General features: G+C 40.0%; 7 protein-coding genes across 7 annotated transcripts; 5 read left to right on the top strand and 2 right to left on the bottom strand. All coding sequences in view use genetic code 12, as the record gives it.

The window, feature by feature from the left end:
* Positions 1-831: 831 nt before the first annotated feature.
* Positions 832-6,339, bottom strand: SPO72 (Spo72p; the record flags this gene model as incomplete). Its single annotated transcript, XM_051751168.1, has 1 exon — positions 832-6,339. The coding sequence occupies one exon, from the start codon at positions 6,337-6,339 to the stop codon at positions 832-834; it is 5,508 nt and encodes a 1,835-aa protein (XP_051609586.1).
* Positions 6,340-6,692: 353 nt separating this feature from the next.
* Positions 6,693-8,120, bottom strand: LAS1 (rRNA-processing protein; the record flags this gene model as incomplete). Its single annotated transcript, XM_051751167.1, has 1 exon — positions 6,693-8,120. The coding sequence occupies one exon, from the start codon at positions 8,118-8,120 to the stop codon at positions 6,693-6,695; it is 1,428 nt and encodes a 475-aa protein (XP_051609585.1).
* Positions 8,121-8,944: 824 nt separating this feature from the next.
* Positions 8,945-10,087, top strand: KGF57_001910 (uncharacterized protein; the record flags this gene model as incomplete). The annotated part of the gene is made up of 1 exon (XM_051751166.1): positions 8,945-10,087. The coding sequence occupies one exon, from the start codon at positions 8,945-8,947 to the stop codon at positions 10,085-10,087; it is 1,143 nt and encodes a 380-aa protein (XP_051609584.1).
* Positions 10,088-10,811: 724 nt separating this feature from the next.
* Positions 10,812-11,876, top strand: KGF57_001909 (uncharacterized protein; the record flags this gene model as incomplete). Its single annotated transcript, XM_051751164.1, has 1 exon — positions 10,812-11,876. The coding sequence occupies one exon, from the start codon at positions 10,812-10,814 to the stop codon at positions 11,874-11,876; it is 1,065 nt and encodes a 354-aa protein (XP_051609583.1).
* Positions 11,877-12,240: 364 nt separating this feature from the next.
* On the top strand, positions 12,241-13,131 carry TES1 (Tes1p; the record flags this gene model as incomplete). Its single annotated transcript, XM_051751163.1, has 1 exon — positions 12,241-13,131. The coding sequence occupies one exon, from the start codon at positions 12,241-12,243 to the stop codon at positions 13,129-13,131; it is 891 nt and encodes a 296-aa protein (XP_051609582.1).
* Positions 13,132-13,702: 571 nt separating this feature from the next.
* Positions 13,703-14,677, top strand: KGF57_001907 (uncharacterized protein; the record flags this gene model as incomplete). Its single annotated transcript, XM_051751162.1, has 1 exon — positions 13,703-14,677. One exon carries the CDS (start codon positions 13,703-13,705, stop codon positions 14,675-14,677), a length of 975 nt encoding a protein of 324 aa, XP_051609581.1.
* A 358-nt stretch (positions 14,678-15,035) lies between these two features.
* Positions 15,036-16,094, top strand: TES15 (Tes15p; the record flags this gene model as incomplete). Its single annotated transcript, XM_051751161.1, has 1 exon — positions 15,036-16,094. One exon carries the CDS (start codon positions 15,036-15,038, stop codon positions 16,092-16,094), a length of 1,059 nt encoding a protein of 352 aa, XP_051609580.1.
* Positions 16,095-16,128: the final 34 nt, after the last annotated feature.

Here is a 16,128-nt window from a genome sequence, read left to right as displayed (position 1 = left end):
CATGAGTTTGTACTCTCCTCATCTCTCCAAGACCAAAATGCCTTTCTTGTTTTGTTTTTTTCTTTTCTTTTTTTTTTTTCTAATTAATCTGTCGTGGCGGTGATCTGCTTGACGTCGCGTTATTTCTTTTTTTCTTTTTTTTTTCTTTTTTTTTTTTGTTTTCTGTTTTGCCTCTGTTAGGGCAATAACTCCGATGTTTTTAGGTAATATCTCCTTTATTCAAATGGGGTGAACCAATGGCAACTACACTGCGCACAATGAGAAGCAAAAGTATACCCTCACTTGACTTGCAACGAAGATCTCTCGGTGGAAATCTCAACTTTCAAACTTTTGTTATCTATAACAATTAATACATCAATCTTTGAATTTTGGTTGTTCCATTTGACTTGGCACAACCGAAAATTCTTTCACTTTGAATTTGCTTTGCCGTGTTTATGTTGAGCCGGTTTTGTGCAATGTCTCCAGAGAGAAGCTAACAGAGAGATAGGACCATACACCAAAAATCCTGGGGTACATGCTTTCGATCCACAGCCCTCCCCAACCTCAACAGGTATGTATCATTTACTGATAACTGCTGCTGTAAAATGACATGCAGGGGCTAGCTTCTGCACAACTGGTTCAACGGGATTCGAATTGTGATCACTTCTTCACCACGAACTATTAAGTCTTCTGCCACAGACTGCCAAGCCAAGAGATACACCAAACAACGCAAAAATTTATTACCTAGATATGCAAAACTATAGATACTAAAATGCAAACAAAAACGAACCGGAATGAAACATAGCAAATGGTCCGCGTAACATCCTTGGACTTTGCTCTGATCCCTTCTTCTCATCTTCCCTCATCGCTACCTTCGCTTCGATACTTGTCCTTGATTTCAACCATATGCTTGGGATCTATAACATTCCCGATCCCCATCAATGCTTTAGATAGTGCTTCTGTGGTTCCAATCATTGGTCTAATCAATATAACTGGTGAATTTTTCAAAACCGTCATAACGGAGTCTTGCATCGTTTCTTGTTTGTGCAATTCTTTCTTCAATTTCTTCAACTGCTTACCAGTTAACTTAAAGTTTTTACCAAGTGACTTGTATGCAGATACAAGACCTTGTTGGAATGTTTCCGGCTGGTTGGAATACAAGCTAACCATTTTCTCCTTCAATTCATCCTCGTTACTTTCTTCAAGGGCATAGACATCGTATTCGTTGTCATCATCTTCAGTACCGTCTGCAATAGTTGCCAAGCCATCAGCAGTTGTCACCAGATGTCCATCTTCGTCACTCTCATTGATACTGTCAAGCTTCTTGATATCACGCTCATCTGACCCTGGAAGCAAAAAGATTGACTTGTTCAAAAATTCCTTATCGACTCCGAAATTGACATCTCCTTCATCGTCAAACTCAAAATTGGAATACATCTTCTTCTGTCCATTGAATTGTAAATCATTTCCATATTTTTCTGCAGCCTGCTTACTCAAGATTTGTGAACTCAAAAGAATATTACCGCCAGCGCCAACATTCTCTCCCCTACTCTTAGCTTCATTCAAATCGATCGAAGTGTCTGACCCATCATCCGACCCACGACGAGCTGCAACTTGATTTGCTCTCGACAAAGAGCCTTCTCCACCCAACATTTCTTCTCCTTGTTCCAACAAAACCTGTGTGCCAGAAGCAAGCTTCACACCCATGTTGACCAACTCGTACCCCGTAGTCTTGGCAAACGAGCTCGTTCCCTTTTGAAGACTTCTCCAAAACCGACCATCCTTCTGGTACTCCTTACGTGACACAACGTACAAATCCTTGAATCCACCACCAATGTTGACTACTGATCGCAAGGAAGATACCCCAGACACAATACCCAACACCTGGGTCAGTTGGAAAACTGGTGCCCACGCTTTACCCAAGCCACGCATCAATTCCGGTACGCCCAGCAAGCCAAATAAATGAGCTCTCGGTAAAGTAATTTTCGAACCATCCAAGATGAAAAAGTTGGCAAACTCGGCAGTTCTGCCTGACCTAAGCCCAACAAAATCCACTTTTTTGGGCTTGTAATCAACTTTTAATTTGATAGGGCTAATCTCAAATTTTTGAATGTACAAAATCTCATCTAGTGGGAGCTCAAATCTTGAATCTTTGAAATCAAAGAAACGTGTAATAAAGTCCAACGTATCTTGGTCAATATGAAGCCTCAACGGCAAAATGGAAACCTTCATGATTGCTTCAACTGCAACTAAATTTGGCTTGGGCCTTACGTTGAGTATGCTTACTTTTGCCATGCTTGTTCCAACCTCTCTCTCTCCTAGTATGTTCATATATGAAAGAAGTTTGTTCCAAGTAGAGGATTGAACATTGTCATACACGTCCACATTCCCCAAGCTTAACTCAACTAAATTCAAAAGCTCAACTTTCATGCTTGGATCAGTCTTGTCACGTCTGGGGTCTCTAGTGGAATACACCACAACACCAATATCAATGCTTTTCAAATCAGTCACCACCTTGTGAGAAGCAGACCTTCTCAACTTGAGGTTCTTGTAATTTTTACCTCTTTTTATATTAGCGTCAATTTTATCTTTCTGATCATCAGACACCCCTTCATCATTTTGAAGACCAAGATTAATGCTTTTGGTTAAATCATTACCTTTCGCAGTCTTTGGAGCACTAACGTGTATGGACTTGTACAAAGTTTCTTCAAATACCAGTTGCGTGTCCAGTTCGGCGGCAGCTGAGTCAGCAGCCTGTGTTCCTTCGATAGTGTCTGGTTGACTGACACTACTGCCGCCTCCTTCCTCTCCCCTTTTTTGTTCTGCTTCAATTTTTTTGACAGCGCCTCGAATCGCCCTTCTTGTATCTTTCCAATCATAACCATCATATAAGAAAACCTGCACTCTAGATAAGTTGATGCTAACTTTTAAAGGATCTATCCCTTCGACGTCGGATTTGTAACTTGAAACATAATCAAAATGTTCATCTTCAAACTCTAAACCCGAGCTAGAGGCAGAAGTTGCCTCTACAGATACTGGCTCTTCATTTAAATCCATTTCGGCAAACGATTCTGTAATGTTTTTGAACATGCTGCTGTCAATGCCACTCAAGACATTCACGTCTTCATTGACATCGATCTTCATTTTGTCCTTGTCATCGAAATCATAAGGCAATTTTAAATCACTAATCATCTGTGTGAATGTATTCGCCGAATCTGCACACAAGTCCAATCGGACCTCATCGGAGTTGATTTTGAACTCAATAATAGACAACCCATCCCTAATTTGTAACTCGTGATTTTTGCGTCTGATTTCATCTATATTAGTGTTGAAAGTTAAACCAATATGCGCCAAGTTGACTGACCCAATTTGGACATATCCTTGATTTATCAAAATGTCAGTTGCCGTTGTTTGGTCTCTTGAGCCATCAATCTTGGGGTCCTCACTCAATGCCACATTTTTCAAATCATCAACCAAAAGTATAGCAATATCACGGATAGAACTTTTAATGTGAGACTGGTAGACCCCAAACACAAAGTCAACATTGGCCTTGGATACTGTCAAATAGCCCTTGCACTTTAACCGGCCAGCGTTTAGCCCCAACAAGCAATTGTACAAAGTTAGCCTAATGTCAAAACGATGCAAAGAGGGCTGCTTCTTGGATGGTGCTGTGTCAATCAACTCTTCCTCTACATGTTCAATTATCGATTCATCTTTACCAAACAACGTGAGCCAGTGTGTATAATATTCCAAAGCAAAATCTTGAGCATGAACCTCCAAAGTCGAGCTTCTTTCCAACGACTTGTACTTTAAAGTCACCAATGGCACCTCTATCGAAGATGCATCTAGGTCTAAATAGTGATAAAGGACATCCTCCTCAACATTGTCCCTCATCCGCACAGTTTTCAAAGCATGTATAGAGCCAAGGATATCATTCTTCAATTTGAAGAGCTTAATGTCAGTCACGTCGGTTCTAATGCTTCCAAATTTGGGCAAAATGTCATCTACTTGAATGCTGATACTTGCCACATCAATACAGTAGTTTGCCTGACTCGAGCGATGACTTCCAGGCATTTGTAAAAGACTTCTGGTGAGACCAATCCCAGCTCTTCTGTTCCCACTGATATTGCTTGTGGAAGACAACATATAGTTTGATTGATCAAGCTTCACGCGCTTCTCGGGCTTAGACAAGAAGGTCTGCGTATCTGCCAATTTGTCCAGCAAAGAGCCAACTAGTCTCTGTAATTCCTTCGTCAAAAGCTTGAGGTGATTCAATTTTGAAACAAACTCAATATTCAGAATTGACACGCTCAAAGAAGTATTCAAATTTGACGCACGCAAAAACGGGGACCCGCTTGCGTTTACAGTGCTGGGTTGGATGAATGCTCGGAACTCCCTTGCTTCATGGAGTACATTTATGTTGTCGACATTGAAATATGACTCAATTTTATGGTCGTCAAGCGTTAAATTTCCAGTAATGGATGCAATATTCAATCCGTCCTTTATAGAGTCATAGCAAACAGGAAGGATCCCAATTTCAAGCTTCAAATCACTAGCCACTGAAACTGACACATTAATAGCGGCAGTCTGCACAATTAAATGCTCATGCTTCATCTCATCATTGGTTGAAAGGGCACCTGTTGTATTTCGAAGCTTCTTAATTTTATGCAAAATATCCGTGAATTTTTTGTAACAATCAAAGACATGTGTGACTTCATTAGCGGTTTTGAGCATGGACCCTAAATTCTCCTCATCCAAGTTGAAAAAAGCAGCTTTCGCAAACAAAAGCGTAATTTCAAGATTCTCCGTATCATCTTCATTCTGGAAAACCTCAAAACGAAAATCACCTGTCGAGACTTCGCCGTCCTGTGATGTATATGACAGGTTCCCCTGCGGAGAAGCGGACCTTTCGTATCCTGGATTTGGCGAGTTCTCAAAATAGAAAACTTTGGAACCAATGTGTTTCGAGGAACGTATAACTTCCACGGTTTCAACACCGCCAAACAATAGCAACTCATTTTTCTGCTTGGCTGTGATATTTTCGAGATTAATTATGAGCCCATTCAGGTCAACAAATGATCCATCCCGTTGTATTGCCGCGCTCAATGCAACCTGCAAGCTTGCTATGGTGACACTATTAAATAACGGTTCAGATTCATTTGCATCCTCTGTTGAAGACTCACTATCCACTCCGTCATCTTCATTAGAATATTGTGGAAACCTGTCATTCTTTTTATGCCCTTTCGACAAAGACTTTCTCTTCATTTGATAAAGCTTGACTTTTAAAGTTTTAGCAATGCCCTCGAATATAGATACTAGTGTCGCGGTTGTCGGGGTTGATGCAAGCTTCACTTTACCGACCTTGACCTCCAAATTCGATATGGCCTTGAGTCCATCAAATTCAATATCACACAGGTTCATATGGAACAAAATTGGTGGTTCATCCACAGTTTCGTCGTCTTGTTTGTTGTCAACCGGACCGTCAGAAGCAACTGACTTTCCAAAGGATTGAGATGTTGCACTCATGTATATCGAGCTTGCCTCTTCGTGAGTAAATACCATACTATTCATCAACGCTTCGTCTCCATAGTCGGAGGAGTTTTCGTTCTCCTCATCCTCTGACTTGTTTGCAGTTTCAGCGCCACCTTTTTGAGTCTCACTTTCTCCTCGAGGTACCACTGGTCGTAAAGTTTTGATTGTGACACCATCTACAGTGATATTTCGTGTTCCATTTACGGTAGTTATTTTGACCTGCTTCACTTCAACCAACAAATCTGTCAGCTCCGTAATCAACTTGATTCTTAAATTTGAAATGAGTATTTGTAGTCTCAGTAATGCCATTTCCATTGCTCTTTGCATAACATTTCCTATAGTTGAATTATTTGAAATTGCTGAGCTTCGCCTTCTGGTGGATGGAACAATAGGCGTAGAGTCCTCCGAGTCACTCTCACTATCAATGGCATATTCGCTCTTGTCCACTTCGTAGTTGTCGGTCTCCAACATGATGGTGTTGGCCAAGTCGGCAGTGGTTTGCGCCAAGAGGAACTGGGAATGGCTAGCAGTGGTTTCGTCATCATAATCTGGGGACAAAACAAGCTCGACTCCCTTTGCGTCAATTTTCACTCCACTGATCCCAGAGATCGTTGATACCTCTAAAAGTCCCACTTTACCATGCCGAAGATTGAAACCTGGGAGTTTGCCCGCCTTTTCAGGATCAATACTTATATCCCTTAGCGTGATGTTATTGAGCGATACTTCTTCGAGGTTTGGCAAGTCTACTTCTGAGAATAGAGATAGTTGGTTGAGTACGTATAGTAGTAGTCTCTTTTGTATATTCTGTGGTATCCATTGAGGGCTCATTTATGAATCAAGTGGGGGGGTTTTTTTTCAAGAATAAGTTGATGCAAGTATATTTTGAATTTTTATGCATGCAGAATCACTAAAAGGCACCGATGACTGTGTTAGATGACACTTCTGTGTATATTCTGATTACTGATTGGTGAACTTATATTCTCTATTAAGGATGAGGTTGACTTGAGTGCTTTGAGCCACTCTTTTTTTTTTTTATTTTTTTTTTTTAGATAACATCATGACTCGTTGATAAAAGCGAGAAAAGATATAGAGATGACACAAAATCAGAAGGACTAACTACGAGTATACAATCTCCTTTCAAGTACATCCAATCACATTCAAATTCTTACTGCTTCCCCTTGTTAGACTGTCGTTCCAAAAGGTGTTGGAGTCCAGTTCTCGTGGGGCTCCATAAGATACACTGTTTCGCTCTTATAGCCAGCATTTTTTGACTTTTTCTTGGTTGAACTTGTGGCCACATCTTCCAGTTTTCTCTTTCCCCCATCTTCTGCTAGTATCTCGTCCAAGGAAGGAGGTAGCTCTAAAGCTTTCCTGTTCGCTCTCTGTGCCGCCTTGTCGAGCTTGACGCTAATCTCACGCATCAAGTCTGAATCAGCATTAGTGAACGACTCCTTCACCACCAGCAACATTTTTACCAACAACAAATCGTCATTTTTGCAGATTGACTCTAAATTGTCACAAACAAACTTAATGAGATCCATTTTGCTGGTGAGCTCAATTTGGGGGAGTTTTTTCACAGGAAGTGGTCGCCATAGAAGCGATTTGGTTATGAAGGGCAACCACTCAATTAACTGTGATACCTCTATTTCCAGCAAAGCCGTCGCCAAGCCCAATTTCTTGTACACACGACGATCGATCTCATCTATGCCTTTTTGCTGTAACACGTTCGATGATTCTATAAATAACAGAAGAAGTAACTCGTCACTAAGTTTTTCAAGTAGAGGCTTATAAAGCTTTTCGAGTAGTGGATTGTACGTGATCCCTTTACTTTCGAGTTTCTGCTGCGGGTATATCAAGTAAAACTTTCTGATGAGCAATTTCGCTAGTAGCTGAGGATTAACCGTACCAAGTTCAACTAAATCGTTCACACATTTTCTCAAAGTTGTTCGATTTGAATCATTATTGTCTGCGAATAATGGAGTATCGAGCTGATCTTTTCGTATTCTTTTGAAGGTTCTAAGATTCTCATACACTGAAAACCCATTAATCAACTCTTGATAATGGTTGTATCGGAAATTCACAGCTTCGTAATAAACGTCTGCCTCGGGGTTCACGTCTTTGTCACCTTCACATTCGCTGTCTAGTTGACTCCAGTAATTATCATATAGCCACGTCAATGCATCCTTGGTTGCAATCCGCAATATGTCCAAGCTGGGTAGGTTCTCGTGTGTCCCCATGTGTCTCAATTCAACAAAAAAAGTCGGTAGATTCAACTGCTTGGCTAGCAATTGCATAGGTATAGCATAGTTTGATTGTTGAAATGGATCCAATAGTCCATTCACAAATCTTATCAATGCCATTGTATATGAAAGCTGGGTCACATTCGTATCGGTGTCAAAATCCTTGTCATCGTCATTCAAAATCACCGAAGTCAAGATGGAAGTTGCTTCAATGCCATGAGGTAATCTACCTCTTGTAAGAAGTACTTTAACTCTTTCGATGGCTCGTTTGCGGTTGTCACAGGTACCATCAAACTCATAGAACCATTTTTTCAATTCAATGAGGTCCTCGTGTGACCTATATGCTGTTACGACTGGGGTTTCCTTCATTCGTTGACACCACCCTGACAATATGATTAAAGCATTGCAATATTTTTTTTTTTTTTTCAAACCGAGACCATCACGTGCCACCTTGAGTAGTTTCGTATTGTAGAGTTCAGAGTGCTACTAGACAGACTTAGATCTCCTCCGGAGATGTTCTTAAGCGAAAGAAGAGGCACGATAGACCATCGCCTGCAAGCTCATCGTCAAAGCCGTTCATTTATGAGGAACTCATGTATTTAAGACCTATGTTGCAAATTGCTCTTGAACATGATCCATCAGAAAACTGGTTTAGCAGAATTGGCTGTTCTCCTTTCTCTTGCGCTTGTTGTTCTTGTATTTGTGTTTGCTTTTGCACAAGTAAGTCGGAGATATACCTCGTAGATCTCAATCGGAGATAAAAGGTCAAGATAGTAACAGCGAACAACATTTTTTTTATCCAATTGGTATGTTTAAAACTCTCACGAGTGTAACCTTTGAATGAGGTTATCCAAACGACTTGGTAACAGCAACTCAGGTCAATATTATTTACACAGTCTGTATGGAAGGACCCGTCCCCTAACCCCTCCACCCCAACAAATTGAAAAAATGAAGCTGCCGCGTACAACAGATGTGGGGTTTTCGCAGACGTTACACAAAACGTAAGCACAGAAAATTTCACAGCGTTAAATCAGAAGAGAATCATCACTACTCTATACAAGTATACATATATATATATATATATAAATAAGTGTCACATCGCTGCCTGCTGTTGTACACATTTGGAACATAACTTTTTTATCAAACTACCTTCCTCAAGTTAACCTTTTTTTTATTCATTCACAAGATTCATTATGTTGGCTGTTACCGCAGGTGAGAACCCCCGTCCAGATTTTGAAGAGTCTTTACGTGTTGTCAAAATAGATGACACCCACTATGTTGGTGCACACTGCTTGAGAAAACCGGTTTCTATGGCCAGAGGCATCTATGGAGGACATATGATTGCGCAGTCTTTGTTGGTAGCTATTGAGTCGACGAAATCTGAAGTGACTGGCGAAGTGATGATTCCAGATTCTTATCATTCGTTCTTTATCAATGCAGGTAATAACAAGACGCCAATGGAGTATGAAGTGTTGAAGCTTTATGACGATGAAAACATGTGCAAAAGATCTATTGTTGTGACCCAGCATGGAAAGAATAGACTAACCTGTCTTGTGTTGTTGAGGAAACAAGGCACTAAACCATTACACAACATCGAAGATAGTATTCCTCCACCAGAGATTCAAGTCAAACATCCTGATCCTGATAAGTTACATCAAGTTCAGCATACTGATTTTTGCAGGAATGCATTTGACGATGATTTTGTTGACTACAGGAGAACACCCGAGGAGAATAAGTTACATTTTTCAGAACGTTGGATATCTCTCTTTACCGGGTTGAAGAATATCCCCGAACCAGGCACAAAACCTGAAAAAGTGAAGGATGCTCTACCAGATGCATTGGATAATGTGCACACTTTTGAGCTTGATATACTTCGACCCAAAAACTCGCAATCGGTGAAGAATCCTATATTCAACTACGTTGGTCTTGGTGAGATTTCAGATAGCAGCTTCATTACCACTATGGCCCGCGTTTTGCACATTCCTTGGGCTCCATCTCTTGAAACGGGCCAAGAGTACGATCCCGATCGTGATGCAACATACTTGATGAGATCGTCTTTGAATGCGCTCCACGTTTTACATTACAATGCAATGTCTTTGGACCACCATATTTATTTCCACAACACTGAATACGAACCTACAGATGGCACGGCGTTTGACGTTGGTAAGGATTGGTTGGCATTTACTTATCAAATGAAGAGGTATAGCAATAGTAGGGTCCTTGCTCGTGGCTACATGTTTAACGAAAACAGGAAATGCATTGCTACAGTTGTTCAAGAAGGTTTGGCGATTTTGATGGACGGTGTTGCAACTACCGCGGATAAATCACGTTTGTAGAGTTGTAATTAGACCCTAAATTTAAAAGTGACTGTTGCATAACAGAGAGAGAGAGAGAGAGAGAGAGAGAAAGCTTTTGTCTTAACTCCGTCGGAGTTTGGATAAGCATTTAAGTGTTTGTGCATGGAGAAGTCATGTGAAAATTTCACAAAATTCAAAATGCATACGAGCTGAGTAATCGGTTTCCATTGTTCTTCGGATAAAAACTCCAATTTGATGGAATTTCGAAATAGAAAAGAAAGCAGAGTTTGAACAACCAGTGGTTGCAGCTAGAGCTGGTCTGAGATAACTTTCACTTCCTCTGAGCAGCAACATGCACCTGAAATGCACTCTTGCGACAATCGCATCCCGCGACGTATATAAAGTGTGGCTGAATCACTGCAGTTTGCATGCTTGCAGGTAGCTCATAACGCACAAGTTCGTCAATGCATAACATTCAACCTCAGAAAAGTGTAGAGTTAATCTTGTCTTCTTGTCCCACGCACACACACACTGCCTCCCCCTTCCTTCTATTACAAAGCTTATTTGTTAATTGCTTACGGTTTGAAATGTGAATGACGTTTTGAGAAAATACTTGTGCCTCGGTCGAACTTGAATAGTAGTACAAAAAAAGAAAAAGAAAAATAAGTATGCATTCTCTCATCGGTCGTATAAATTTCCCACAGTTCTTCTCTTTTCCTTTATCATCGTTTCACTCATCTTTCCCATTACCTTTTATCCAAATATGACCACGCCCTTAGACAAGTTAAAGAACGATGTATACAACAACGACCAAGTAGGGAAGATTGAGGCAAAGACCTCAGTAAGATTCATTTCAGAAGAAGGCAACAGAATGATATACGAAGGCAACTATCCAGTAGAACCTTTTAAAGAAGGGGCAAGGGGTACATATGGTGGAGATTTCATTGCTCAAGGTATCAACGTTGCTTGGGAATCCATTGGTAGGCCTGATTTTCAACCTCATTCGGTACACTCGTATTTCGTGAAAGCTGGTTCGCATGACAGTGTTCTCCGATGGGAAGTGATTAAAGTGTCAGATTCGAGGAATTTTTCAAACAGAATTGCCCTTGCGTATCAGGGGCATACAAACCAGTTGTGCTTCACTTTGCAGTGCTCATTCACTAAGGATAACAATCTTGATAAGAGGGATGCGGATCATCAGAAACTAATTGCTTCGGGTGCCGATATTAAAACGGTGCCATTCCAATTCAAGAGGAATCCCAACCCCAAATTCTTTAAATACAAAGACAGCATCGATGATCTTCTTTATTTCGAGCATACAAATGGAAACATTGCCCATGCTGTCCCCAGAGAAATTTTCAGCACAACAAAGAATTTCGATATGAACAAGATTGGCGATGAGGAGCTTGGGTTTTATGTCAAGTTCTTGGATGATTACAACTTGGGCAAGGATTATATCAGACAATCGTTTTTGGGGTTGGCGTTCGCGTCAGACTCATTATGGTTGGCCACTCTTGTTAAGGCGTTGGGACTACCCGTAACCCAAAAAGATGCTGATTTTTTCAGAGTAAGTTTGGACCACACCTTGTATTTCCATGACTTGAACTTTGATTCAAGTACTTGGATATATGTTGATTACCGGTTCTTATCCATGGGAAATAATAGAATTTTGGCTGTGATAAATTTTTACACGTTGGATGGTAAGGCCATTTGTACTGCTGTTCAAGAAGCTTATGGATTTTTGCCGACGGAGTTGGTAGAAAAGTCTAAGAAACTTCACGACAAATATCACGGGGAAAAGAGTAGACAACTTGCGGCAAAGTTGTAATGTATACGTTTAATTTTTTTACAATGTTATAAGGGAGCGGAGAGGGCGCATTTATGGCTACACATATATATATAGAAAACTATTCATTTCGTCTTTTTGAGTGTCTGTAGTGTATACTTCGCGGATTTATCTGTGGTATATGTCGGGTTTAGATTCAAACATTGCATCTATTGTGGAGAGGACCCCACGTTTGAAAAAAAAAAAAAAAAAAAAAAGAGAGAGAGAAATCGTGGGAACCTCGGTTGAAAAATCCGCAATTAATAAAAAACAAAAGATAAAAAGAGCCAGAATCTTGGTAGGAAGAATTCAGAAGGATTGCAATAAATACTTTGCGTTCACATAGAGTTGTACAATATACATATCAATGGGGGAGGTTAGTTCAGAAAAAGTGTTGCCACCATTGGACGCAAAGGCTGTATTCGATGTGGTTCAAATTGATGAGCAAACTTATCGTGGCATCAAGCCATTAAGAAAGCCATCGAAAGAAGTTAGAGGAGTATATGGAGGCAACATTGTAGGTCAAGGTATTCTTGTTGCCATGAGAAGTGCTCCAGGGTACACTCCGAATTCAGCTCACACCTATTACCTCAAGGCTGTTAATGAAGAAACTCCGCTTACTTGGAAAATTGAGGACATCTCCACAGGAAAGTCATTTGCCACACGGAAATTATTTGCTTATCAAAACGACGTTGCTGTATTTTCGGCAATGATCTCATTGACCACTAAGAACTCGGCATCGAGAACTGGATCTAAGGACAACACACAGATGGAATATAGCATACCTGCTGGAAAAACATTGACTACGCAAAGCCTCAAGGGTGTACCACTGATATATGCTGCTGTTCCCTTATTCACATACATGAGAATATATGAAGAACAGAGGGACAAGGATACATATGCGTTCCAATTGCGGTGGGGTATCAAAGATGACCCAAACTTCCATCAAGAACTCAAGAATATTACCCCAGAATACAAGTATCTTGGAATTAGTGTTTTAACCGACTGGGCAGGAGTTGACTTTTTGGCACATCATTTGGGAATCAAGACTTTACCCAAATTTGAAACTTCCATTGACCATAGCGTCTATTTCCATGAGGACGATTTTGATATAGATCAATGGTTTACGTATGTCATTGGCTTTAAATGGATTGGAAATGATCGGGCTTTGGTTAAAGCAGATTTGTACACGGAGGATAACAAACAAGTCGTAAGTATTGTTCAGGAGAGGTTATATGTAACCAGTTCAAAGTTGTAACAGGGTCAGAGAAAAAGATATAGCACATATAGAATTTTAGAATGATACAATTCGCGACGTATCTTTTGCATCAACTTGCGTGAGTTTACATCTGTGTAGATCCACTAGTCCGATTCATCTCTTAGATTGATCTATTGATAACCATATAAGATTAAAAATACCTAAACAGGCTGCAGCGTTATCTTCATGCCGTGGTGGATGTTTTCTCGGTAGTCGCGTTTTGGGTAATGCTGTGGCTTATGATAATGTTTTGTCTCTTGTTTTTTGTTTTTTGTTTTTTTGCTTTCTATCTATGGGAATGACAATTCAAATTCGATAAGCGACGACAGCATAAAAAGCGGCATTACGGAAAAAAGAAAAAGAAAAAGAAATTCTTATATTCTTTTTCCATGCAATGTTAAAATATGTATATGTATATATGTTTATGTATATATGTTTATGTATGTATATATATATATATAGCCATGGATATGCTTTTTTGTTTTGTTTTGTTTTTTTTTTCAGTTATTTTCTTAACTCAACCCCTCCAATTTCTCACTTGCATCAACGTTTTAAAGTCTCTTTACTAAACATGTATAAAGAGTCTCAAATAATACCTTCCCCAACAGCAGCCACTAGAGTCAGCAGCATGGAAGACCAACCAATGATTATTGATCCTTCAAAGCACCAAGTGCCTCGCGTGGAGCCCAAGATTGCAGTTGACTTTGTATCTGAGATTGATGTTGAGAAGAGTTCCGATACTGAATACCGCGGGAAGCTCCCATTGAGAAAACCTATAGCAACTCGTCATGGTGCTTATGGTGGAGCATTGTGCTCTCAAGCTATTTTGGTTGCCATGAGATCTGTGCCTTCCGGTTTCAGGCCTCACTCAATCCACTCATATTTCACAAAGGGCGTGCATGAAGAGTCAGTTATAGAATGGAAAGTGCAAAAGATATCTGATGGTAAAACTTATGCCAATAGAATTGTACTTGGTTGTCAAGAGAACGAAGTTGTTTACACTGCCAGTATTTCACTAACCACAAGAAACGTGACCAAACCAAGAGATGATGGATTGGTACCCTTTAGTTATCAAAACGATGCCCCAAGAGAGCTTTTGCATTACGACATCAGCAAATTGAAAGGGATCGCCAATCCAAACTTGCACATTACTCTTCGAGAAACTCCCAAATCCAAAGTTGATGATGTTTATCCATACTTGATCAAATTTGGTATTCCAGAATGTGAGACTGTTTTGCCAGTACCTGAGGAGTACAAGTACTCATTATTCACTTGGATCACAGATTGGATGTTTTTATCAAGAGCATTTGCTAGTGGTATAGGAAAAAGGGTCAAGGCTCAATTTGATGTTTCTTTGGATCACACAATTTATTTCCATGACGATGATCTAGATGCCACAAAATGGGTTGGTGTTAGCATGAGACCAGGTAGATCTGAACATGGAAGAACCTTGATGACTTGTGATTTGTACAATGAAAAGGGAAAGCATGTTGCTACAGTAGTTCAAGAGCGGTTATTTATTGTTAAACCGACTGCACATTTATAGACAATTTCTAAAGGGACTTTTATTTGATTTCACTTCTACTTTTATCTTTTCATAGACAGTTGAATGTATCCGGCAAAAGGTTTAGATGTATTTTAGAAAAAAGCGTGTGAAAATAAAATTTCAAAAAAATTGAAGCTCGGTCTTATGAGAGTTCTTTTTGTGTCGAGCGAGCGAGAGAGAGAGGAGTAATGTGTATAGTGCGTAATGAGTAATGTGGGGAGGGGTGGAGTAGAAAAAATAAAGAGCAACAAATTCGGTAGTGGTACTGGCGGGCCCATTTAAATATTCCCATCTCTGATCTTTTATACAAAGAGAAATATACACAACGTATCCCCACAGTTACCCGCATTACCGTGAAATGAACAACGAAAACTACGTTAGAGGAGAAACCATTGATGTCCAAGCAGAATTCGGCGTGATAGACAAGGGTGATGGCAAATACGTGGGTAAAAAGCCGCTAATCAAGCCAATTCACTATGCACCGGGAGCCTTTGGAGGTAACCTTGCAGGACAAGCGATGTTAGTTGCTATGAAATCAACTCCTCCCGAGTTCAAGCCACATTCATTACACTCGTATTTTGTCAGAGCTGCCACTTCCGACCTACCAGTTGAATGGGAAGTTGATAATATATCCAGTGGTAAAACATTTTGTAATCGTGCCGTCAAAGGTTTACAAAATGGCCAAATTGTTTATTTCGCCAATGTTTCATTAACCAGGAAAAACTCGTACAATGACAGTTTGGCAAAATGGGAATCGGACATGGCTAAGTTTGAACAAAGGGGTAAAGATGAGGGTGATTCTGATGAAGAAAACGAAGACGATGATGATGCAGAAAAAGCTCCCCTGAAACCATTTAGATTCCAAACCCCGTTGCATGAATGGGTAAAGAAATACGGTGAGGAAAGTTTAGTTGTTTCGCCATGTGAGTCCAATATGTTGAGTTATTTCAAATTTTGTCCCGAATTTATAGATTTGGACAAGTCCAGCTACGAAGAGAAAATACCAGTTGCTGAACGTAGGTTTGCGTTTTTGGTAAGATGGGGAATTGACAATGAACAAGGGTATAATCAACCTTTGAAAAACGTTGATGAACAATTTCAATTTGTGGGGTTGGCTAATCTTTCCGATGCATTGATTTTAAATGTTTTGGAAAGAGTTTTGAGACTTAATGGTGTGTCAATCAAAGATAACATGAAGCATTTCTTTGGAGTCAGTCTTGATCATGTGTTGTACATTCATGATAATGATTTTGATGTGACTAAATGGATGACGTATTCGTTCAAGACAATACGCTTTTCTCATGATAGAGTTTTGTTTGAAGGCGAGTTGTATAATCATAAAGGTGTGCATGTCGCAAGTGTTGTTCAAGAGGGCCTTGCAAGGCTTGCGGGTGCAGAAAGAGATGCAAAGTTGTAATATCGCGTAACCTAGTTATAGAAGCTGAATATAT

The sequence above is a fragment of the Candida theae genome (assembly GCF_024610275.1).
Source record: "Candida theae strain CBS 12239 chromosome Unknown scaffold38, whole genome shotgun sequence".
Taxonomy (NCBI): domain Eukaryota; kingdom Fungi; phylum Ascomycota; class Pichiomycetes; order Serinales; family Debaryomycetaceae; genus Lodderomyces; species Lodderomyces theae.
Note: the sequence above shows the minus strand (reverse complement) of the source record. Positions and strands in the feature narration are given on the sequence as shown.